Source organism: Pholcus phalangioides, unplaced genomic scaffold (genome assembly GCF_987345545.1).
Source record: "Pholcus phalangioides strain wild (caught in Gottingen) unplaced genomic scaffold, Ppha-v1.0 ptg000007l_1, whole genome shotgun sequence".
Classification (NCBI taxonomy): domain Eukaryota; kingdom Metazoa; phylum Arthropoda; class Arachnida; order Araneae; family Pholcidae; genus Pholcus; species Pholcus phalangioides.
This window is the reverse complement of record NW_028301600.1, coordinates 40,289,624-40,316,612: the sequence shown is the minus strand read 5'-3', so window position 1 is coordinate 40,316,612 and position 26,989 is coordinate 40,289,624. Positions and strand designations below refer to the sequence as shown.

At 34.4% G+C, this 26,989-nt stretch overlaps 1 protein-coding gene and 1 non-coding gene across 5 annotated transcripts in view; one reads left to right on the top strand and one right to left on the bottom strand.

The window, feature by feature from the left end:
* LOC149085281 (transcription factor CP2-like) overlaps positions 1-26,989 on the top strand; it is an 84,789-nt gene that overhangs the window by 33,268 nt on the left and 24,532 nt on the right. For all 4 annotated transcript variants that reach the window (XM_089233213.1, XM_089233209.1, XM_089233210.1 and 1 more), the window contains 8 exons: positions 362-468; positions 2,991-3,134; positions 7,865-7,933; positions 9,120-9,161; positions 11,497-11,657; positions 17,238-17,301; positions 20,626-20,722; positions 24,286-24,376. In XM_089233213.1, the coding sequence (XP_089089339.1) occupies positions 362-468; positions 2,991-3,134; positions 7,865-7,933; positions 9,120-9,161; positions 11,497-11,657; positions 17,238-17,301; positions 20,626-20,722; positions 24,286-24,376 (775 nt within the window). The remainder of the gene's footprint in view (positions 1-361; positions 469-2,990; positions 3,135-7,864; positions 7,934-9,119; positions 9,162-11,496; positions 11,658-17,237; positions 17,302-20,625; positions 20,723-24,285; positions 24,377-26,989) is intronic.
* On the bottom strand, positions 2,386-2,459 carry TRNAS-GGA (transfer RNA serine (anticodon GGA)). The gene has a single exon. It is a non-coding gene; the product is annotated as a tRNA-Ser (tRNA).

The following is a 26,989-nucleotide window of genomic DNA, read 5'->3' as shown; positions in this document are numbered from 1 at the left end:
TTGCAAATGTGGCTCTGGTACTTCTGAAATGATCAATCAATGCTTCCATATATTTTCCTAGTCATTATCACCAGGTTCAAGAGAAAATATGTTCCTCCACCAAGAGGTTAACTCTATTAAGTTAGGATGATAAGTACTAAACTGTTGGCATGAGATACAAAAAAAATTATAGAATTTAGCTGTTCGGAATTGGCTATAAACTGTAGGCGCCTGTCTAATTAGCCCCTGTGTGCAGAAAATGAGAAATTACTGAGATGAAATATATTGGTTATGAATGGTTAAAATGTCAATATATGCATACTCTTGTGATGGGATGTTATTGTTTTGGAATGATATTGTCAACCTTTCTTTATAATTCCAGATTTGCCTTTGACTTATGGTGTTATAGAATCATCTAATTCTGTGCAAAATATCAATGAATGTGAGTTTATATGGGACTCGACTAAAGACTTGGGAGTGTTTCTGAAAGTATGGCTTTCAAACTATCCCATAGTGTTTTATTATGTTTATAATTTCCTGGATATTCATGGCTTCATGTTTTTCATATTTATCTTTGTAGAAACTTGTGAGAGGAAAATTATCTAATTCATTCACTTGTATAAAGCTATACGGCATAACCAAATGATTATGATACCATAATAAATAATAGTGGTAATAGACATGGACAATATATGACAAGGACATATGCAGGGATGGATTGCATTGAATATTCATTAATTACCAAGGATTTAGACGATCTCCCAAAGTTTCATAGGGGATACGGGGTGGGTGGGCGGGCGATCTCCCTATTGCCCCTCCTCATTTACTGAAAAAAAATTTATTGGTTAAAAAAAAGCAAAAGAACAGAGGGGACATGAGGTCCCCGTGCCATGCCCGGGTGTTCCCATGTGTTAAGACAGCACTGAATACTTGAGGGGAAAAACATTTAGTATTTCATTTGACCATGTGTATCATAATTTTATTTATGTACCCACTTGCGCCAAATAGAAATTGATCTTATCAAAGCACTTTAAATGATCAGTCTGGTGGCTCCCCAAAAGTAACAAAATGGATGGAATAGTTTTTAAAATTTTTCTCAGGTCTGCATTCATTTTGTTACTTTTGGGTAGCTACCAAGCTGATCATTTAAAGTCAGCAGCACCCCTGGTTTTAACACCACTGAGGACTGAATGAATGAATGCCAGAACTTTGCCATTGGAATTATTCCATTTCCGTTATCTCTTCCAGCTCAACTTTGTGGCAGAGTCCGGAACACTTTATTTTGTGTAAAAAAAGAAAAAAAAACATAACATACAAAATTTTTACAACATATTTTCCCCGGACAATTGGGTACTGTCGCAATTAACAAATTTTGTGGTGATTACAGACGAGATGGGGTTGGGAGTTGGAAAAAAGTTTCTGGGTTTCGTTGAGACACAGATGAATGTACACATATTAGGATGGAGGTATATTTTAAAAGCAATTGAAGGGGGCCCATGCCATCTCATCTGTTATTTTACACTTGTCATATTATATACACAAGATACAAAAAAAACCAAATGAGAATCTTAACACCTTATTGGTGAGCAAATAGGTTTGATAACTTGCAGACTAGAAGCCAGCATCAGTTTTATTGGGTTGAGTTCATTCGCTCCGGTGGATCTGATGAAAATATACAAAATAAATATTGTGTGGGGAATATATACAATTAGAGGGATCACCCGTGCCATCTTGCTTAGCACCTTATTCGGTGAGCAACACCACTGAGGACTGTGTTCTAATTCTCAGTTGTAATAGGCTTTACTAGGTTTTGTTTGAATAAACCATTTTGGACACAAAATGACTGTGGGGGCTACAAAAATGAACAAATTGAAATTTTCTCAGTAATACGACTCTGATAAAGAAATTTGATTTCTGCTTGTGTTGTAAGACACTGCAGTGAAGATACATGGGGACATGAAGGAGTTGCAGCCACCCCCTCCTGCATCAAATATTTATACGGCGATCAAAATATATTGTGTATTTATGTATTGACATCATCATGCCCCATGAAAAGTTGCAAAAGATTAAAATTGATTTCTTATGTTTCTATTCACTCGCTTCCCCAACTTTATTAACACAAACCTCCACAGAGTCGCGACTCGCAGTTTGGGAACCACTGATATGAAAAACCATCCACCATGGTTCATTATGTGGAACGAGAAAAGGTCACTGATAAATCACCAAAAAGTTACCAAAGTTTGCTTTTGGTATGTGGTAGACACCCTGATATTGAATTTTATTAAGTTGGAAATAAATTTGAGTTGCTCTTTTTTAATGCAACTAAAATTTATAACTTACTATAAGTGCAATGGTTTTTGACAGCTGGCTGATGCAAAGATATATTTTGGAAAGAGAAAACTCAATTGCCCCTGCGGGGAATCGAACCCACGTCCTTTCACTTTCCAGGTGAACGCCCTAGACCACTAGACTACAGAGGCAACGAATATCTCAATCTTTCCTTGGAGCTCGTGTGCACTGAATGGGATCATACATGGATGGTCAGACACAATTCAGGCTAAAGCTCACAATTGCTGACGATGCCACCAGATAGTGACTTATCCGAGGATGACGTCACTCTCTGCTATCCATACAAAGGTTTTTAACATATTTTGGTAAGGGAGAAAATTCTGCTGCTTGAATTTTCTCCCTTTCCAAAATATATCTTTGCATCAGCCAGCTGTTAAAAACCTTTGTATGGATAGCGGAGAGTGTCGTCATCCTCTATATAACTATAAGTATAACTATAAGAATAACTATAAGTGGTTCTCTCACTAAAAGCCATTATTTTTAAATACCTTCAGCCCAGACACCCGGCATTTGTTTCAGAAAAAGAAGGGAAAATAATATTTAATTGTAAGCTAACCGTATAATCAAGTATTTGGCATTCTTCACGAATATAAGTTATTCTATAAAAGTTTTATGATTTCTCTATTGTGGTTATATACGATCAGCGGAATTTCTTTTTCCAGATCAACTGCATAAGTACTGAATTTACTCCAAAAAAACATGGTGGTGAAAAGGGTGTGCCTTTCAGAATCGTTATCGAAACATATTTTAATGAGGACTCTTGTGAATGTTTACATGCTGCATCTTGCCAAGTAAAAGTTTTCAAGGTATTTATCATTATTTTTTATTCGTGAACTATGAATGTTCTCTTATACTTTGAAACCTCAATGTAACTTTCCTGAAGGGAAAATAACTAAAACTTGAAAAAATAAATTTAAAATTTAAAAGTTCAAAAAAATTGAATAAAAAAATTAATCAGGGTTTCACGATTTTCATTGTGAAGCCCCGATCATATCCTTGATCGTGCAGCTGGAGATGGTTTACTCTAGTCCAGAGTTTCTCAACAACCGACCGCGGTTTCCGTTTTCAAAAAAAGAAAAGAATAGAAAAAAAGTCTCCACTGCAAGCAGCAGAAATTACTATGGTCAATCATCATTGCATCAAATCCCAATGTTCCATGGAAAAAAATTCATTTCATTAACAAAAGAGCTAGTCTGCCGAATTATGAGTGTTAATTTGTAAATTTTGCCAAATAATGAGTGCTAAATCGCCAAACATTGTGTTGTATGTCCTTAAATTTGCTCCCATTTTGCAACAATTTCTTTCTGAGGATAACTGGAAAAACAAGAAGGAAAATGGAAAAACGTAATTTTAAAGAATTTGTGTATGTGTTGATCCATTTTAAGCGAGAGGTGAATAAAGAGTTGCTGCAAATATAAATAATTTTGTAAGAAAAATCTTGGTCAGCTGTGGTTTTTATTTTGAATAATTGGAGGCGGAATGAATATCACTTTTAGAAATTTTAGAATTTATGTGATGCTGTTACGAGTTATATTTTTGACTGAAACTTAAAGGTTTTAGAACACTTTGGTGACAACAGAAAGCATGTATGTGGATTGATTATTTTATGAATTCTTATGATGCTGGGTAACAAATCAAAAGAACCACTTCTACGTCTATATTTTTGAGAAGAGGGGAAATTTGTTTATCAAATTAAAAATAAATTTGCATATGTGCCCCACTCCTTTTTTTTGCTGTAAAACTTGGGTTTCTTTTGTTTAAACTGTTTTTTTTTGTTTTAAATAGTATTAACATTAAAAACAATAAAATTTCTGAAAAATCATCGAAACTTCTAATAATTAATTAAAATAAAATGTTTATTAATGGTAATTAATACTATTCCCATATTAATTAATCAATGAATATTTCTTATATTTTAACGAAAACCAACTTTTGCAATTTAATTATTTTTTGCTTAACTCAATGGATTACTGTGTTTGAAAATTCTTTTAATGTCATTATTAACATATAGATGTTTTCTCCAGTTACTTTCAGTATGCTTAATTAGGAATCTATTTTGCAAAAACTGTAATAAAAATTAGGGGAATATAATGTATTTAATGAAGCATAAATAATGCAAATTAATTAGCAATGGTTTACGATATACGGGGTGATTATAACTAAGGTTCTGATATCAAAACACTGTAAAAAAAGAATGACTTGAAAATTGACATGAATATTCCTGAAAAAATGCAATTTTATTTGATAAAGGGGAAAAAATACTTAAAAATGTAAAATTAATGGCATCATCCAACATGTGGGAAATTTGCTTGCAGAATGAAAACGATAGCCAGCCATGGCAAAATGATAGCTTAATTTGCACGATTACATAATTCATGGAAACCACAAAAAATGAAGTAATTGAACAAATAACTACAACTTACTTAAGAAATGTTAAATATGTTGTCCAACGTGTTCTGGCTATGAGGTTGAAAGCACAAAAATTCTTGTTCAACAACAGATCAGAGTATGCCATGGTTATGATGAGGATGTGCTTGCAATTCAGCTTTATTAAATCACAAACGTCCCCACGTTAATATTCTTGAGGAACTTCTAACATACAGGGGATGTGCTGGAGATTGCAGTTCACCAAAGTTTGCAATCTGACCACTGTTTATAACATTTTGAGGTATCCCCACAGCCAGAAGTTGCAAAGGTTAAGGTGCATTCTCTCAAAATGTGTCTCCAGCAGCTGCTTTGCTGGTATTGCAATGTGCACCTTGATAGAAGTTCTATCCACACACTGATGCTGTGGAAGTGCCAAAATGATGTGATTGCACAAAATAGATTATACTGCTGGCCAAGTACAGCATCATCTACTTGCACATTTTTCACTACGTGCACTTTTTTTCCTTTTGCGAAAGAAACTTCCATTGCTTCAGGAATATCCATGCAAATTTTCCAAGTCATTCTGACCAGTACTTATTGTATAGTTTTGGAATCAAAATACAAATACAAATACAAATACAACGCCACAACAGGCAAAATGCCCAACGAGGTGGCTGATAAAAAGATGCCCATAAAAATATGGTTGTCATATGTTTCAAAAATACAGCAACCCAATTAAAAATGCAATTAACACAAATTACAAACAATATATACACATGATAAAATATTATACGATGCCCATAAAGATTACTTATGGTTGTCTTATTCTAAGAATGGATAGCTTCTCGATTTACCCCAACATGTTTATCGTATTTCTTTTTAAACGTGTCAATTGTGTTACAATTTACTACCTCCGGGGGTAAGCTATTCCATTTATTAACAACCCTATTGGAGAAAAATTCCCTGCGACACCATAACCTTGCATTGTCCCTCACCAATCGATACTGGTGTCCCCTTGTAAAAGCAGTCGATTGGCGGTGTACTAAAAGTTCATGGTCCATCCTATCCATCCCATTGAAAATTTTGAACACTTCGATCATATCTCCTCGACACCTGCGTTCATCCAATGTAAACATATTCAAAAAATGAAGTCTTTCTTCATAACTCAAGCCCTGTGTGCCAATAAGGACACGCGTAGCTCTTCTCTGCACCCCTTCAACCAAGTCTATGTCCCTCTGTAGGTATGGTCTCCAAACTTAAATTATAATCACCCTGTATATAGCTGATTATTTTTCATAAATCTGTTACTACTATACAGTAGACCCTTGATTAACTGGGCTTAACAGTGAAAGTATGAAAAAAACAACTATTGAATATTAAGACTGGGAGATATACAGTAGAAGATGTGCTACTTCTTATAGGAAAGAAAATGAAATATATATATATACTAGTACACTGGACAGGTGGTATCTTTATTGGATTATAGGACCATCTGTGCCCCTAGCATGATGGTGTCACTACTGTTGCTGCTTCTTTGTGAAGGGAAAAAGAAACCTGTGAGATAATACACCGCTACATGTAGATGTGTGATGCAATCCTTATTCATGAATTTGCTAAAGATATATAGAGCATCAGAATGTAGCAAAAGGTTAGAAAATGTTGTAAGAATGAGAAATTTTGGCTTTTGTATATAACTTTAAATAACTAAGAAACTTCATATGAAAAATATATATATATTCTGGCCACTTTTATGAGATTTTTTTTGAAAAAAACCACTTATAAAATCTTATGTCATTTAAAGATATACCATCAGAATGTACCCCAAGGATATAAAATGTGGTAAAAATGAAAAATTTTTGCTAATGAACGAACCAATATGATATTTTTCAAGGAAAAAAAATATTTAGGCCACTTTTATTTGATTTTTGTCCAAGTGTATAAAAAAACCACTTGGTTTAAACCAAACAAACCCTGTTAAAAACTGCTTGAAACTCCTTAAGAAGTCCTTAAAAACTCCTTAATTTTTATTTAGGAAATTTTGTATGAACCCTGTTCAGTAATCTGGCAAATCCTGGTCTGGTATGTGCCGGATTAGTCTACTGTATGTCTATATACAGTAACACCCCTCAGATGCGGTCACCCTTCTTTTATGGCCAAATATTAATTTCCCCTTGTGTGTAATAAAAATATGCATTTTAAACCCCCTGATTAATGGTCACCCCCTTTTTTTACAGACAATTTTTTTTTTGTCCCGTCGGTGTCCGCAAAAGAGTGGTTTTACTGTATATATATGAAGATACACAATGTACGTGTGTATCTTGATTTCCAGGAGGCATTCGATTCGACCCAATATGGTAAGCTTTTAAAGTGGTTACATGAGATTGGCATTGAGGGCAATTTGCTGAACTGAATAGAATCGTGGTTGCGAGATAGGTCACAGTAGGTTATAATCAACATGAAATATTCTAATTGGACAGGTGTTGCAACATGAGTTTTGATGAAATTGCGTTGACAAGTTTATGATCTCTCATTTTGTTTTGAACAACCCATGCTTCACTTACGCTTTGTGTGAATGGTACAATTATTTCAAACGCAACTAGGATCACTGATTTGGGAATTCTCATTGACGTGCATTGTTCTTTTTTTTGGGGATTGTCAAAAACGAATAGAAAATGCTCAATTTCTTCTTAAAAAATTTCTCTTCATGCTTTCCCAAAGTGATCTTTTCTCTTTTCTGGGGCTTAGTTCATCTTAGATTGAAGTAAGCCCCAAGGTTGTGGAGAGCATACCTATGGAGGGACATGGTTAAATTGAACAACAATGCAATGAAATATCAGTGACAATAGAATTTGAGTGTATGTCCATTGAAGAGAATAATAGTTTTGTATTTTTTTATAAGGAAATAAATCTTAACTCCCTGCATCAATCAATTTCAATTTTATTTTATGCTTTGAACTTATTTCTAAAAATTCAGCTCATTTTAGTAACATCTATTACACAGAATATTCAAATTAGTTTGAGATATCAAAAAATTTAAGAGTTATAGAAAGTCAACTGTATAACATCTCAAAATTTCATAAAATTCACAGGTAACTTTTATGATAATATTTTGGAAATTAAATGGGCAATTCTTCTATCCGCAAAATGAAACAATCTTTTGTTTACTTAGCCAAAGGGAGCTGATCGCAAGCACAAGACTGAAGCAGAAAAGCTTTGTCGAAAGCCACCTTCTGAAAGGGTTCGTAAATTTTGCATTATTTTTCTTTAGGGAAATAGCAAATTAGATTATATTTTTGTTCATTCATGTTGAGTGACAGCTGTATGGTTAGAATATCATTTTTTGTTCAATTGGCTTGGATTTAAATTCTAAGTAGTTCATAGAATAATTTAAGCAACTTTTTTTTCAGCTTTAAATTATGGGTCTCCGTTCAACTCCTCTAATTATAATAAGTATTTTTGACCAATCTTCAGGAAAATTATAATAAACTAACAGGACTAATTAAATTGATGTGACAATTATAATAACACACTATATGAATAAACTAAACAGGACACGACTTAAATGATAGCCTACTTTCAAATGTTGAAACTTTAAAAATTTCAAAGTGATGGTGAGAGGGGTGTGATATATAAAAAAAGTGAATATTTTTGAGAGTTTTTATAGGTGCAGTTTTCCCCACCCACGTGGGCAAGTGAAGAGATTAAATGGGAAAAAATTTCACTATAACTAGTTGAAACAACCACTTTCCATAACAGTTTACTTGATCATCATAACTATTATTTTACTGAATTTTTCCAAAAATATTATCCCATATTCCAATGTTCAACCTCTCAGAAAATACTGCAGATAATATGCAGCTTTCTATATTCCAGGTAATGTGTGCAAGAAATTATATTTTAATGCTTATAAAATTTTCATAACCACCCCATTCACACACACAATTCTTTTTCTTCTCCCATTTCATACAAAAAAAGAAAAAAAAAAATTCTTCCTTTCTTAACAGAGCCCATTCACTGTATTTCATTTCTTTGCCATCTCTTTCTCAGCAATTCTATTGTCTAAAATGTCTCAAGAAAACATCCATTGATAGTTACCAGGTTTTTTACTAACAGTCCATTTACGCCTATCTGAAAGGATTACAATTCCTGATTGTCAGGGGAAATTGATTGTACTAGTTACTATTCTTTGTTTGGATTAATAAAAATGCATCAACATATTTCCAGATAGGCATGTAACACGAACTGAAACAGATACGTAGACTGAGTAGTACTGCTTTGGTGGCAATGACAAGACAATCAAGATTTTGAAAAATATGCTAATACTACTACCATTCTCTGTGTAGTTACTGCTTTTGTGTACCACAAATTTTCCTTGTATAAATAAAAAATGTGTGTGTTTTGATTTTTTTCTTTATTCTTCCTAGGAAAAATTCCATCCACAATTTGAAGTATCAGTGTTTAAAGAGGTTAGTGCTTTTTTAAAATAATAAAACAGTATATATTTTTGTAATCTTGCTATTGGACAAATTAAACAGGGTTTTACAAAATTTGCACAATACAAATTTTAGCATTTTAGCAAAAACAAATTTGTTTGCATAAGTTTTATGCATGTATTAAAATTATTTTGTAACAAAAAAATGCTTATATCTTTCATCAGTCATTTTAACTTGGGAAAATATTTTGTTATAATCATGAAGAAGTGATCTAAATTTGACTTATTTATCATTAGAAATTTTAATGTATCTTTATATAACCTCTCAAATGTTTGACATGCTATTTATCCAAGAAATACCTGGAATTTCCAAAAGGAAGCATAAAAAAATTCTGTTTATCCCTTTCAGACCCTGGTGTCACAAATGTGGGAGTTGTTTTCTCACTGTCGATTTTTTTCTTTTTACCTCAGTTAAGCCCTGACTTGAAGGATTGTGTAAGTTTTTAGCTAGAAATATGGTAAATATAATTTTTAGGGACTTTCATCAGAGGGCAGCAAAAGCTTAAATTTGGAGAAAGTGCCTCTAGGAAAAGTGTGATTCATTACATAAAATTCATCAATAAAATTCTGGAAAAAATTGTATGTGAAGATGAATATACTCTACATCATTTTCTCTGAAAATTTCTACAAAGTGAATTATTTCTTCACAAAAAAAAATTGTAAAATTATCAAAAATGCAAAAACATTTTGAAAATTCCAAAAATGAATGCTCGAGTTTGAAAGGGTAATGCATCCCATGGGACGCGTTCTTCCCAAGAGCAGTTTTTCTCTCTATCACCTTTTTTCTTTTTTACTACTTCTAGGTGGTTTTTTATTCTTATCAATTCAGTTCTTGATCAAAATTCCGCTCAACTATTGTGCAATGACTTTACCGACATCCGATTTGTGTGTAAAAAAATGGAAAAGTTTGATCTCTAATTAAAAAAAAAAATTATTTTCTATAAAAATTTAAGACAAGCTATATATATTTTCTTAAATGATATACACTGAAGAGCCAAAAAAACTGGTTCACCTGCTTAATATCGTGTAGGGCCCCCGCGAGCCCGCAGAAGTGCCGCAACACGGCGTGGCATGGACTCGACTAATGTCTGAAGTAGTGCTGGAGGTGATTGACACCATGAATCCTGCAGGGCTGTCCATAAATCCGTAGGAGTAAGAGGGGGGTGGAGATCTCTCCTGAACAGCACGTTGCAAGGCATCCCAGATATATTCAATAATGTTCATGTCTGGGGATTTAGGTGGCCAGCGGAAGTGTCTAAAGTCAGAAGAGTGTTCCTGGAGCCACTTTGTAGCAATTCTGGACAAATGGGGTGTCGCATTGTCCTGCTGAAATTGTCCAAGTCCGTCGGAATGCACAATGGACATGAATGGGTGCAGGTGATCACACAGGATGCTTACGTACATGTCACCTGTCAGAGTCGTATCTAGACGTATCAGGTGTTCCATATCACGCCAACTGCACACGCCCCATACCATCACAGAGCCTCCACCAGCTTGAACAGTCCCCTGTTGACATGTAGGGTCCATGGATTCATGAGGTTGTCTCCATACCCGTACACGTCCATCAGCTCAAAGCGATTGGAACCGAAACTCGTCAGACCAGGCAACGTGTTTCCAGTCCTCAACAGTCCAATGTCGGTGTTGTCGGACCCAGGCGAGGCGTAAAGCTTTGTATCATGCAGTCATCAAGGGTACACGAGTGGACCTTCGGCTCCGAAAGCCCATATCGATGATGTTTTGTTTAATGGATCCACGCTGACACTTTTTGATGTCCCAGCATTGAAATCTGCAGCAATTTGCGGAAGGGTTGCACATCTGTTACGTTTAATGATTCTCGTCAGTCGTCGTTGGTCCCGTTCTTGCATGATCTTTTTCCTGCCGCAGCGATGTCGTAGATTTAATTTTTTACCGGATTCCCGATATTCACGGTACACTCGTGAAATGGTCGTGCGTGAAAATCCAAATTTCATCGCTACCTCGGAGATGCTATGTCCCATCTCTCATGCGCCGACTATAATACCACGTTCAAACTCACTTAAATCTCGATAACCTGCCATTGTAGCAGCATTAACCGATCTAACAACTATGCCAGACACTTGTTGTGTTATATAGGCATTGTCGACCGCAGCACCGTGCTCTGATTGGTTCCATATCTCTTTATTTGCATACGCATGCCTGTACTAGTTTTTTTGGCTCTTCAGTTTATATATATATATAGTGATATTAAAACATTTATCTTATATTTTACTTATCAAAAATATTTTATGTAATGTAAAAAATTGGTTTTTATAATTGAAACACTTTTCCAGCTTGTTTCAGCGGATTTGTGGGCTACACATCATACCAGATCCTCTTCAGTTTCTACTATTAATACCACACTGTCATCAGCTTCCAGTTCTCCAATATCTAATAATTATTCGCCAAGGAGCTCTATTTATGGATTGCCACATGATTCACAAGGCGATGATTTGTAAGATAGTCGTGGCTCTATGTTCAGTATTTTTATTTTTCATTACTTAGTCACTTTATATTTGATATAGTGATTGCTTCAACTACTTTTTCTTGAAACTGTGAGAATTTTTTTTGATCCATTGCGTCAGAGCTAAGAGGTCATTTTATCATTTGATAATCTCATATAATAACCTACAAAGTTTTATAACCAACTAATGTTACATGTTCTTCTGATACCTTGATTTATATGTGTATGTTACATTAAAAGCCTGGAGACTGATAAAACCCAGGTTTTATCAAAGTGAGTTGGTAAAGACCTGATATATGTTTGTAAACATTTTCATTTCAGACTTTTACCAAGTCAAACCCTGTTTTTGTTAGTTCCTGGTGCTTATTACCATATTACCCCACATTAGCTGGCTTTCTGGGAAATTCGAATCACATTCTGGAAAATTCCTTAATGTCTTAATTATGAAAATCCATTGAATTGGCTGAATTCATACTTTCCTGGCATGCTGGAAATGAACCAGACCCTAACATGAAAAAATCTGGTGCGTTTCGAGTTTTGAAGCATACTGGTTAATGCAGAGGAATACAGTAATTAATTGATAATTATAGTAATTTTGTAAAAGCAATTAATTGACTTATAAACTAATTCATCACCATTAAAGCATTAAGTTCATGCATCATAAGTTCCCAATGCCAGAAGCATGAATGTTTTAAATTTTCCCTTTCTGTTTTTTATCAGCTGGTTTGGATACTTTATTTTTCTGTCCAAGTTGTGCCTGAAATGCGAATGTGTATCCCTATTGAAACACATGTTACAAAACATTTTTGGAAAATAACTTCCATAGAGTAAACATTCAAACGTCGTTTCCCAAGTAGTTCTCTTTTTTCAAGGACATTACACATTTGTGCTTCTAGCACGAGGGGGGACAATATACATACAGGGTGTCCTGTAAGTGCTATCGTGGCCTTTATTCCATTAACCGTCTGTCGTAGAAGTATGATTCCAATTTAAAAAATGCTCAACAAGCATTCAAAAATCACCCTGTACCAGTTTTGACAGTGAAAAATACAGCGTGTGACAAAATAAGAAATATAAATTTTTATGGGGTGCCCCCAGAGCTCTAACTTCCAATCAGAAAGTTGTTGCCCAGTCTCTCCTGATGCCAACAAAAAAATTCTGTTTCTAAGTGCAATATTCACTGAGATATTCAAGTTCAGAAAAATGGAGGAAATATGAGAAAGAAACAGCGTTAAATGCGGGTAAAACGGTTTTTCCACATTTAATGCTGTTTTTTCCATAAATTTCCTCCATTTTTCTTAATTTGAATATTCCTGTGAATATCACACTTTGCCAACAAAAGAAATTCCATGTTTCTAAGTGTATTCTATTCACAGTACTCTATTCACAGAGATATTCAAATTTGAAAAACAGGAAATTTGGGGACCAAAAACAACCTGCATTTAGCGCTGTTTTTTCTCAAACTTCCTCCATTTTTCTGAATTTGAATATCTCAATGAATATTGCACTTAGAAACTGATTTTTTTTTTTTGTTGGCATCAGAAGAGACAGGGCAACAAATTTCTAATTGGAAGTTAGAGCACAGGGGGACCGTATAAAAATTTAGATTTTTTTATTGTTACACGCTGCATTTTTCACTCTCAAAGCTGGTACAGGGTAATTTTTGAATGCCTGTTGAGCATTTTTTAAAGTGGAATCATACCTCTACTACAGACGATTGATGAGATTAAGGCCGTGCTAGCACTTACAGGACACTGTGTGTATTTGAGTAATCCACAACCACACAAATGATAAGCAATTCCAGTATAAATAAATATAGTACTGTATCTGTTAATACATAATAAATATACACTGAGTGGCTACTTTATTATGACCACCTTGTGTGTATTTCATTGGGCCACCCCTTTGCCTTGAACGCAGCATTGATTATTCTTGGCATGGATTCCACAAGATTTTGATTGGTCGTTTGTAAAATCTGAGACTCTGCTTGATGAATAGCACTTTCCAATAGTGTGAGATTGGATGGTTGTGGATCTAGATGTCTGATGGCTCTTTCAACTTCATCCCACAAATTCTCAATGGGATTGAGATCTGGAGATTGTGGGGCCCACCTAAGTAAAGTAAACTCTCCTTCATGCTCCTCAGACCAATCCTGTGCAATGGCAGGACACATTATCTTGTTGAAAGTAGCCATTGCTATTGGGATAAACTATCAACATAACAAGATGTACTTGGTCAGCAACAATGTTTAGATATGAAGTCTTATTCAGACATTCATGAACAAAATTAAAGAGCCCAAAACATGCCAGGAAAACATTCCCCAAATCATCTCGTTGCCTCCACCAGCTTGAAGGGTTGTAGCAATGCATTTGCTTTTCATGCTTTTATGCTGTTTGCTCCAAATTCTCACTTGCCCTTCTGCATGGTAGCTGAAAACATGATTCATCGGACCACATAACTTTTTTCCAATGTCCAATCCTTAAGCTCTTTAGCAAATTAGAGATGTTTTCTCTTGTTAGCTGCATACAGCAATGGTGTTCAAACTGGCCTTCAGCTTCATACAGAGAAGCTCCTTTGAGACAATCTTTGATTAAGATCTGATGCAATTTACTGCACTGTTACTGTTTTGTTGTCTTTCACAAGTTTGGAGATTATTTTTTTCACCTGAGCATTCACCAATCTATGATGACCACAATTTGCATGTTAAGACCCAGTGTTTTGCCCTACAGTCCAGTCTTTAAACACTTTAACTACAGCTGCTTCTGAACATTTCACAAATGAGACGATTTCACTGATACCTGCTCCATGGCTCTAAGCACCTACAATCATCCCATGTTTAAAGCCCATCAAATCTTGTTTCTTCCCCATATATTCACAAACAATTCACTTATACTACTGGATCAGGATCTAAGCTTTCCTTTTTTTCATACCAGCCTCTAGCTACAGCATTGTGACCCCATAGCTCATTTGTTTAAGACTGTCAGGTGTTCATAATAAAGTGGCCACTCAGTGTACCATATAGTGATTTCCAAAGTGATTCCACTAGATATTTTGAGGATAAAATTGTTTTGTACATATTAATAAGAATGACATTTCCAAGATCCATATATTAGTGAATTTTTTTTTTTCACGTAATGTGGCACTACAATTTAAGGTGTCACCACAAAGTCCTTCAAGATCAAGCAAAAGGAACCCTCGATAGAGCAGAAGATACTGTAATATATTCTAGAAATCCTACACATACTATATCTCTCAGGCCCATTCCACGCTAGACCAATACAATAAGCGATACAACCTGCAACTCTGCATGGATTGGTTAAAAAACCTGAATTGCAGGATGACTGCAATCATGTTCCCCCCTCCCCCAACAAAAACTTAATTCTACAGATTGTAGTACTTGTGTTTTATTGTCAGACCCTGATTTAATGATTTTTTTTTTCTGAAATTCTGGTTAAAATAGAGGTCAAACTCCTATTTAATTAACAAAAAGACCTCGATATAATGAATGTTTTTTTAACTAACCAAAAATGTTTTTGTTAATTTCTTGTCACCCAAAACAACAATTCAAAGATTTGACTTCCCAGGAATTGACCTTCAGCCCTTCTTTAGAAACAAATTTAAAAAAGGAGAACAGGAATCTGTTCCTTTTTGAATAAAGGAGACAGTAAAGCCATTCGGAATGTACGTGGGAAGGTTTCAGTGGCTAATTGGTAAACATCAATATCATAAAACATTGTACTGTCCGCATGTTTAAATTTTCAGTAAAAAAAATAAAGTTATATATATACTTCAAGCAGGGCTATCTTAAGAGCATCCTGGACCCTCGGGCAAAGTGATTTTTCTGAGGCTTCCCCTATCTGGCGAAACATGTCCACTTTCAAAAGTTTTAACAAGATCTCACATTTTCACGAGACCCCTTCTGCACTTGAGACTCCCAGGCCGAGCCAGAGTATACCCATTCATTAAGACAGTAGTGACTTCAAGTTTGTGCTCTGTCTTGACATGTAAAGAATGACAGATCATCTGAAGAGAAAATATTGTTTTTGATTAGCGAAAAAATGACAATTTTGACAGAATTTGATATAAATGTTGGACGTATCAAACAAACTTCTATCATGAAATTTTTTTATGCATCCTGAATTTATTCTTAAGTTTATGGGGTTTTTTCCAATTTTTGTGAGAAATAAGTTGAAATGGCAACCCCTAAAGTAAGTATCTTGTAAAATTTGCCGTTTTGAGTGTGTTTGGACTCTTAATCAATTTGACCCCAATTTAACAATTACTCCATTTTATGAATAAAATTGTTGATTTCCTCCAATTCTTTTAATCGGAATTTTAATATATTAGTATTGGTTTTAGACCATGGGCAAAGATATGGGTGCCCCCTTCCAGCATTGATGGTGAAGCTGACTGATACAATGTATATTCATATGGGCATAATTCTTTCAGCCACATCTTTGGGCAATTTGTTGTTTGTGGCCTTTGTATGAATTGACATCATCATCCCCCCCCCCAGCTTTCATCATCATGCTCCCCTCCCAGCCTTTCAAGTCTATCCCCACCTATGTTTTAAACACAGGTATTTAACAACAGAAATTCCTAAGAATATTTTTAAACATTATCATATTATTTTAAATGCCATTTCTTTTAATTTTGTTGCCTGGTCCCTGAAGCAATAACCTCAATCATTCTTTTCATCTTTTTCAAGATTTTTTCCTACAAGATGCTCATTCAGAAGACCAAAAGGATGAAGTCTTTTGAAATTGAGTCAAAAGTATGGGATGGGTGGGGTGAAGAGAAAAATTTAAATTTAGAAAGGGACATTTTCACTCTGTGAATTTACTAGAAATAGGCAATTTAAAATCCTGCCCTTTTGCCTTGCCAAAAAGCCAGGTTAGTCAAAAAAATTGTTCTACTCCCTTTTTTTGTTCTGTGTGCAGTCAAGTGTTTTGAAATCTCAGTTAAGTGACTCCACCTTTATGTCTTTGTTTTTTTTATCTTTGTATTTTAAGCAGATTGCAATCTTTTCTTTCCATTCATCACTCACACAGATATGAAATCCATCAATATAAGGATGAAAGAATATTTGAACAAAGATTGTTTGTATGTCAGCACAGGGGTTCGAATCTAATGGTAATGAAAATCAGGGCCATATAAAAAGGGCTGGCTCATGACATGCTGGAGTCGGTATCAGTTGACATCATCACCCTGACAGGACCAGTTAATTGCCATTGGCTACCCCTGGTGTTCCAAGGTCATGTTTTAGTTAAAAAGTATTAGAGCAGTAACATCATACACCTGATCGAAGACCATGTTCAAATAGCCAAGGCAGTATGAGCAACTTTAAATGAATGAGACAGCCCTTACTATATAGCCCTGGATGAATAGTGTCTGTGACAAAATGAATTTTTCACTGACAATTTTTATTTAGTGATAAAACATCTGTGGGGTTTGAAACTGTAAGAGTGGTTTCACTGTATAAATTTTTAAGAGGTTTATTTATTTTTTATCATTTGTGTTGTTAAAGCATTTATATACATTTTAGATATTTTTCCTCCATCATGGTTTTAGGAATTATGAAGAACCAATTGTAACACCTAATGATATACAGGACTGTTCTGAAAGTCATGACCTGGTATATGAATTTTTTATACTCATAATGCATGCTATCATGTTGTGTGCTTCTACTCATCGCTCTCTTTATTAAAATTTTTTTTAGGTTACTAGCACATTATGACATGGAAACATAAATACAGCTAAAGAGTCTGTTATAATGAGAGCTTATGATAAAAAAAAAAGTTTTATTTTATGGACTTCTCAATACAAGCAAATTTCAATTTTTTCCTCAATCAGGGGTAATAAATTGTAGAACATTTCTACTTTCTCTGCATTGTTATCATATTTTAGTGATCTATCAGATCATTTGTTCTGCTATCACCAAATGAACAGGATCCTGATCACACAAAATTGATTTTTAGTTAACATCAATTTATTTTCTAAAACATTACTCAATAAACAATTAAAATTCTCAACTATCATTTCATAGCTCAATTCCACATCTTTATGGATTCATTAATATTTTTCAGCCAATTGGAAAGTTTTTTAGCTCAATTTGTTCAGTTCAGAAACAACTAAGTTACTGATAAATAGTCCCTGTGAAAGATGACCATGGTCAGTCAGTCACTGGAAATGACAAGAGTCAAATGAAGTTGTCACATGTCCAATATGTAGGAACATATGTACTAGAAAAGGGAGTAGACTTTCATACAGCTAGAATTTATTGAACTTATAACTTTCCAGGTTGTTGTGATATGGTAAATTCAGTTTGATAGCTGATTCATTCACTACTTCACTTTGCACACTCAATGCAGGTGACAGTGGGCAAGGAGGCAATGCAACTTCCTCAAAAGGCTGTAAACTACTGGCAAGTTGGCTAAAAATTCTGAGGAATTTATACTGTTAGTGTTAATATGGCACGGCAGCTCCAGTTTGGACAAGACTTGGAGGCTTCTAACTTATAACACCACATAATGCCTTCATGACCTTCAAATCCACTGAAACAATAGGCACCCTTGTTCAATTATTACAGGACCCCCAGATACCCACTCTTGTCAACAGGAAACTACAGGATCCATTGTTCTTGCCGATAATATAGAATAATATAGTGCTGATTAGCAATATCTTATTCTCCATTAAAACCTATATCACTGTACACCAAAAGTCACTTCTGTTTTTGGTAATATAGTAAGGGAGAGTGGTGCAATTTCGCTACCCCAATCTACTGTTTGTTGCTGTTGGTAGGCATGAGTTAGGTGCTGCTCTAGCAGGAGACACGGGAAGCTGCATCCCGTACCACTACTGCATTTAGTATGTGTGCTGTTTGCAAATAAGTAAATTTTCCTCATCGTTCTATAGTTTTCACTATCTGTTTAATTCGTGACATTTGTACAAAGGTGAGTGTTTTTTAGTTTTGCTAGAATATAAACAAATAAAGCATGTTATCAGGTACTTGGTATGAAAATTTCATTTGTTTTTGTCCAGTTCTTTGTCAGCTGCATAAAAATAATGTTGTAATGATGTAATTCTGCCATGTAGCAGTATTGCCCTAATTCAACCAGTAGTTATCGAGGATGAGAATGCTGCTTCTAAAATGGCAGATTCCACTGTAATCAACACAACTCTTTCAGTATCAGAAGACTTGTATACTAATCCTCAACTAGGCACATCTTCAGAAACAGAATTCAGAAAAACAATTGAAGAGCTCTCACAAGTGCCAACAAAAGATCCTGGACCCAAAACCAAAACTAGTAAAGATAGAAAACAGCACTCAGTTATTTTAACACCCTCATCTATGAAGTCAGTTCTTGAAGACAGTAAATTAAAAAAAAGAGTTGAAAGAAAAAAAGAAAAAGACACTAATGTACAAAAGGAATTAAAAGAAAAACAAGGCATCCAAGAAAAATTAGGTGGATAATAAGACCGACAAAAACAATAAGAAGTTGAAAAAGATGGGGTTCAAACTGAAACAGCCATAATCAATGCAAAAGCAATAAATTGCTAAAAATTATGGTAAGGAGCTGCTAAAAAACAGCTAATAATTATGGCAGGAGGAAGCTCACCTCACCTTTGGTCAATTGTCGTCATTGTCAGAAGATATTGACAAGAGAGAACCCTATATGACAATAATGAAGATGACACTTTTGGTTTATTTGAGCCTGATGTTGAAATGTGTATGATTTGTGAATAGTTTAGTAATAACAAACTTTGGTACCACTGCATTATGTACTCAAAGTGGGCAAATTCTGAATGCAGTGAATAGGACTGTCCAAAAAATTACATTTGCGATTTTTGCTCACGCCCATAAACATTTTCACTTTTTATTGTAACTTGATAGGCCTATTAATATTGTCACCTCCTTGTCTTTACTCTGAATTTAAACTAATTGCTGGGCTATAAATGTATGTACTTTTACTTTTTGTAATTTGTAATAAACATATGTTTTAATATACTGTATACCTGTGTGACATCCTTACAGAAAACCTACGTCTAATAGATTTAGTTATGGTGGAATTACCCCAGGGCCATGGTGGACTTAAAAACCCCACTATGTGAGGAAAAAATTCACCACTTTGCACAAATTTTTTCTTTTTTATATATCTAAGTTATAAAAGAAGAATTTTTTTTCATAAATAACAAAGGGTACAGAAATAATTTATTAATGTGTTTAAATATTAAAACATGTTTTTCAGTTACTTTTAAGTAAAAAAAAAATGTTTTCGTTGTAAGGTGGCAGTATTACCCCACTTTCCCCTACAAGTTTTTAAAATTATGTAACTATTAGTATATAGTTACACTTACTGTATGCTGATATGCATATCCTGACTTTCACTTTTTGCACGTATGTTCGACTGTTTCTTGAATACTGCTCGCAGGTATGGTGTCTATACAAAATTAAAGACATGTTACCCAACAAGAGTCCTCAAAGGGCTTTTACTAAATGACTTCTAAGTATTGGTGGAAGATCATACCAAGAGAGACTCGACCTCCATTCCTTGGAGTGGAGGAGGGCTCGAGCTGACCTAATAATGTGCTATAAACTGGTACACAATATGGTATATTTGCCTTCTGATAACTCTTTTTTCGAAATCTTGGACAGACGACCTAACCTCTGCAGACACAATCTTCAATTGGAAAGTCCTTTCGCCAGAATCGACCGCTATTTTTATGGCTTCAGATGCCATTCAGCTAGACTGTGTCTTCCACATGACCATTTCTGCCCCTTATGCTGGATTCATTTCTTCCTTAGACGATTTTAACTTTACACCTTATATGAAGCATTTTTTGATTTGATTTATGTTTTTGGTTTTGAATCTTGCCAGTGTAATTGCAATCTTGCATACTGGGTTGTGTGATAAATAAATTTTAAAAAATGTTATTTTGAACATGGAATTCTTTCCAGGTGACATTGACTGAAATGTCAACAAATATGGATACTATCCAATGGTTGCAGCAAAATATGTTTGGAGCTTTTCTTAAGGAATTTTCAAATTATTCTGGTAGGAGATATATACATTTTTATATACAGTCAAACTCAGTTGTAACGACATCAAAGATTCCATGAAATTTTAGCATTATAACTGAGGTGTCGTTACAACCGAGGTAGATGTTTTCAAGACCTTTTTTGTTGAAAAATACTATCATAGGCAATCAAATGTTTTGCATGAAGTTTTTATTTCTTTATGGCTAGGGTGACTAATGTGATCAAGAAAAATATGAGAAATTGGTGTAGCTAATATGGACATTGCTGACTCTCACCAAACATGTTTGCTAAATGTCGACAAAATAACTAAATTTTTATAAATAACCCTTGATGAGAAAAAAAATGCTACAGCAAGAGTCTGCTAAAATGGATTTCATGGGGGAAAAAATTAAAACTTGGCAAATATATATATGTGAGATGGATATTTATAGTCATATCCAGTATAACACAATTTATAAATTACGCAAATTACCTTCATTCCTGATTCTAGTTAATATTAGGAGTTAAAGCAAGCTTCCTTGAAAAAATGAGACTTTCTTATAAAATATAATCGGGAAGGGCAAAATGTGCTGAAATGCTTCGTATAGTGGTCATGTCAATGAGCAAGTCAGGAACATCAAACATGTAATAAATAATTTTTTCAACATTAGGAACAGCAGACAAACATTCCCTGGCAGTGATTAGCTCTAATCATAGAAATTTCTTGGGAAAACTTCATCGAACCAGAAAGAAAAGTGATGAAAAATTTATTGTTATATCCAAGGTGATTGCTTTTCATTGGCATCATAAGCAAAGTTAATTACATATTATAATATCATATATGTAAAAATCTTGGTCTTTTACACGTAAACTTAAAGATCTTATTTCACATCAAAAAACCCACTACTAAACTAACTCCTTGCTTATCTTTCTACAAACCCGCCAAATTTGGGAATTTTTTTCGCCTCCAATCTGCCGGTCCTTTTTCCCTCAAAATCTCCAACGCCAAACTTCTTACTTCTCCCCTTGATATTGCCTCCAAATTCAATCAGGCTTTTGCTTCTTTTTTCTCTTCCGATCCCAACCACCCAATACTCATTTTCTGACTCCCTTCATAACTCCAGTCTGGTTTATTTCTCCAAAGAAAGCCTTTCGGATCTACTGAAAAAATTGAAACCACACTCCACTGGCCCAGATGGGATCCCAAACCATATTCTCAAATTCTGTGCAGACGAAATTTCCAACTATCTTTTAATTATCTTCAATTGGTCCTGGAATACCTCTCACTTGCCCTACAACTGGAAAATTAATAAAATAATACCTATTCACAAATCAGGTCCTCCCTCTAATCCCCTGAATTTTAGACCAATTGCCATCACCTGTACCTGTTGCAAACTTTTCAAGCACATAGTTGCCAAGGAAATCAGTTCACACCTTGACTAAATTAACTTCTTTTTTCCTAACCAACACTGCTTTAAATCATCATTATCCATTTCCACCCAATTAGCTCTTTTCATTCATGACTTATCCCACAGTATTGACAACAACCTACAAACTGATATCGTATACTTGGATTTTTCCAAAGCATTTGACAGGCTGCCCCATAGTAAACTTCGTCTTAAACTCCAAAACTTTGGCTTATGTGTTCAATTACTGAAAAAAGTGGAGGTCTTCCTTGTTTATCGCAGTCAGTTTGTCTGTTTCAATGCCAAAACTCCTCATACCTCCGGGTCAACTCTGGCATGCCTCAGGGATTGGTCCTCTCCCCTCTATTATTTCTAATTTATATTAATGACCTACCATTATCCATCAATTGCTCCATCAGACTTTTTGCTGATGATTGCATTATTTATCACAGAATTTACAGTGCATCCGACCAAGATTCTCTCCAGCATAACCTTAACACTATATCCGAATGGTGCTCATCTTGGCAACTGCCCCTTTGTCAACTTAACATCCCCAAAAGTCTTCATGAAACTTACTCATAAAAGATCTCCCCTCAAATTCCTTTACTCAATTAATATTTCTGTAAACAGAGGTTTCCCATTACAAATATCTGGATGTGATAATTTCTGCCGACTTTCGTTAGAACCTCCACACAGATTATATATTTCAAAAATGCCTTCAAAAACTTTTTTCCTTTGTCATAACCTCAAATATTCCATCTGACACCTCTGACATATATGCTTCCAAACTTATATCCTTCCTGTCCCCTCCTATGCTTGCGAAATTTGGGATTCCTATTTACAAAGCAGTATAGATAATCTGAAATCTATCCAAAATAAATCTACTCACTTTATTTTAAACTGCTCGTCTTCCCGTTTCCATCACACAGCTCAAACACCAACTCAATATCCTCCCACTGAGCCCCGTAGATATATCGCTCGCCTATCATTACTTTTCAAAATTATCTACAGCTATTTTAACATTGACACTAACCACACATTCTAATCAAATCTTCACATTTTTTCAATAGACAATCACTCCCAAAAATTGAAACCTTTTTTTGCATCCACAGATTGCTTCAAATTTAGTTTTTCCCTTCATACAATTATTGTTTGGAACAACCTTCCATCAAATTCTGTAGACTGCACTTCAGTCTCTGATTTTGTATGTAGCATCAATCGCCTATGTCAAACCCCATCACCGCACCCTCTTGTATAGGCCTTGCATCTAACATACGAGCAAATGCATTTTGATATTTCCAGGGACATTATTCTAGTTTTTAAAACATACCTAATTTTTTTTTTAAGCATAGGTAAGCAAATAAATTCAGATACAGTCGAACCCTATTGTAACACCACCATCCATCCCAAAGAATTTTGGCGATATAAGAAGTTTGGCGTTATATCGAACCATGGTTGGAATAGGGTTTCGGAGAGGTTTCATTTCATAAATTCACACATTTATTATGAACTACTGTATCTCAGTGCCTTATTTGTATTACTCCATAAATAAAATAACCTGTTTTACACGCATTCAATTTTAAGATGAGAAAATTCATGAAATTTAAAAAACTGTACAATATTATTCAAATATTTCTTGATATAATACGTAAGAGATACATATTTTACATTTACCTCTGATATTATTTTAATTCTGCATAAATTTAGCGATGCATTTTATAAGTACAAAAACAAAATAAACAATGGTGGCACTGCTTTTTTAGCCCGCATTGGTTTGATAATCACAAATTTCCCATTTCTCAGATATTGAAAGAACACCACCTTTCGGCATTAATTTGAATGGAGCATATCAAGAGAGATGATATAACTGAAAATGTAATAACCAGCGAGTAAAAATATGCACTATTGAAAAACTTCTCTTGGCAACCTTAAAAAAATTTGTGCAGTATGCTCATTGTATACTTCCCCTCATTGTAAACCATCCCAAGATGGTCTGTCTGGGTGGTCAGCGGTCATGTCTGTCTGTCACATAGTTAATTTCAATGCAATAATCAGTTTTCTATGTGATTCCTGTGCGAGTGGCAATCACACTAAATTGTTCATAAGCAAGAATATACATAGTGTTAGTATTGCAGAAAATGTTTTAATTTTCTGCTTTATAAGTTTTAAAGATTGATATGTTTATCTCTTTCAGGTGCTGATCTAATGAATTTGAAACGGCGTGACCTTATAGATATATGTGGTCTTGCTAACGGCATACGTTTGTTCAATAGTCTACATCCAAAGTGAGTCATCTGTGAAAGTCATTTGAAAGTTATTTTAATTTTCTCGAAATTACGTATAGCTATGTTTAAAAAAGTGTTATAGCATTTGTAAATCTAAAATGATTGGTTATATAACATTTTTTATTGTTTCATTAATAATCTCTGTGATATAACATCACCTATCCACATCAAATGCGGTCATTCTCACTTATAATTAACATAGATATGACAAAGTTTAGTACACACATAAGTTTTTGAATTTAATGTTGTTTTCACCCATGCAGTCTTGATCATTTACAATGAATGACAAATTTTGGAAAAGTTCACATATATCAAAATTTACAACTGGTTTTCATTCGAGCATAATCAAGTTTTCCAACTTCAAGACGAATCTAAGATAATAATGGTGCATCTTGTGTTCGAACGTATAAAGAAAAAGAAGATATTTATTATATGGCTAAGAAATATAGGTTTTTGCAGTGGTGAACATTAGTAGCATCAGAATTGCAAACTACAAGAGGGATGAAAAAATCAGTGATGTAAATTAAAAAGCAAATTTTAAAGACATGGCCCATCTAAAAAAGTTTGAAGATATAAATGGGTAAAATGTGATTTTTTAGTCTGCTCATGTGTTTCTAGTGACTGGATCTTATCTTGAACTTAACATTTGGCAACCTAATAAGTAGAATAGGTCTTAATACACTAATAATGGATCATTACATTATTATAATTTATATTGCCATTGTTGTTACATGATTGACTATATGTTGAATGTGTCAATTTCAGCCCTGATTTGATCTCTTGTTAAGCCTGTATGAGTATAACTGTGTGTCTTACAAAAAAAATCTCTCGATTCCCTTCCATTTTGTAATAAGCGAGTGATTATATTATGTTTTATGACCTTAACTTTATATGACAATATTTATTTTTATTTGACAATGTTGCCCTCAAAAGCAACATGGTTTTCTTATATGTTTCAAGTAAACACACATTTCGTATTTTCAGCTTGTTTCTTGGCATTTATGCATCTGAGCAACTCCTAAATATTAAATTTTTCCTTTTTTACACTGTATTTTATGCTGTTCATGACATCTTTATAATTATCAGCAGAATGGCTCAAAGATACACCTCTCCTATTTCTTGACAAGCCAAGCAAGAACAATTTTTGACCCTTGCATTTCGGTTCTATCTTACCCAACCCGAGAACTACAGACCCATTTCTTTGATCTCAGTCGCGACCAAGTTATTTACCTCCATCTTGAATAATCGATTAAATACCTGGCTAAATGAGAAAGACATTATTCCAAGGGAACAGGCTGGATTTCGTTCTAATTTTTCAACCACTGATCAAATTTTTATTTTGAATAATCTCATACAGAAGTATATTTTTAAACCTAGGGGTAAACTCTATGCTATTTTTATTGATTTCAAGAAGGCTTTCGATAGTGTTGACCATTCCCTACTCTGGCATGTTCTGAGATCCATAGGTATCAGTGATAAATTTATCAAGATACTCTCTGACATGTATGCTAAAGCAAAAGTGAGAATTAGAACCCGCGATGGGCTAACTGCTGCAATAAATATTACTAAAGGGGTTTTGCAGGGTGAAGTTTTATCTCCCTCACTTTTCTCTATTTTTATTAAAGAACTCACAGACCGTCTAAATTCCTCTAGTATTTCACCAGTTTTTATAAATCATGCCACTGGTATACATGCTCTTCTGTACGCGGATGATGCCGTAATTTTATCAGATTCCCCAAAAAACCTGCAAAGAAAAATAGATATACTCCAGGGTTTTTGTGACGACTTTTTGATTGACCTTAATATTAATAAAACCCAAGTTATTGTATTCAAAAAATCAGGTAAATTGTCAAAATATGATAAATGGTACTTTAGGGGTCAACAATTAACTACCACTTCGACTTACATGTACTTGGGGGTCCCTTTTTCAAGTTCCGGCTAATTTTATACAGCATACTTACACTTTTTGGCAAAGTCCAAAACAGCTATACTACCAGTAATAAATATACTTAGAGGAGCTCATAATAATTCCTTAGTCACGGCTTTAAAACTTTTTGATTCCCTCTTGCTTTCAACAGCCTCATATGCATCTCCCATTTGGGTATTACAATTTATTGATAAAATGGATCAAATATTTAGTATTTTCGCTAAGAGGCTATTGATAGTTTCTAGAAATATCCCTGGGTACGCTCTGAGAGCTGAACTTGGCCGCCCAAGCCTCAGTGTTTCGTTTAAAAAATATATTTTAAAATTCTGGATACGTTTGCTTGAAATGAAACAATCCCGTTTGACAAGAATAAGTTATTACCAACTATTTCAATCTTGTAATTCGTCTATTAATAATAAAAATAATTTGGCATTTCACGGGCAAAAATATTCTTGACAATGGTGGCTTCGTTTTTATTTGGGTTCAACAAAATCCAAGACTTGTAAAAGCTTATCTTCCACTGATTATCGAGAGCATAAAAAACCAGAGTATCCAAACTGATTTCTCCCGTATTGTAAATAGTAAAAATTTTTCTCACTATAAAGATATAAAAACAACTTTCCTGATGGAAGACTATTTTTTCCTCCCTTTTCATATCTCAGTCAAAAGGGTTTTTGCCCAACTCA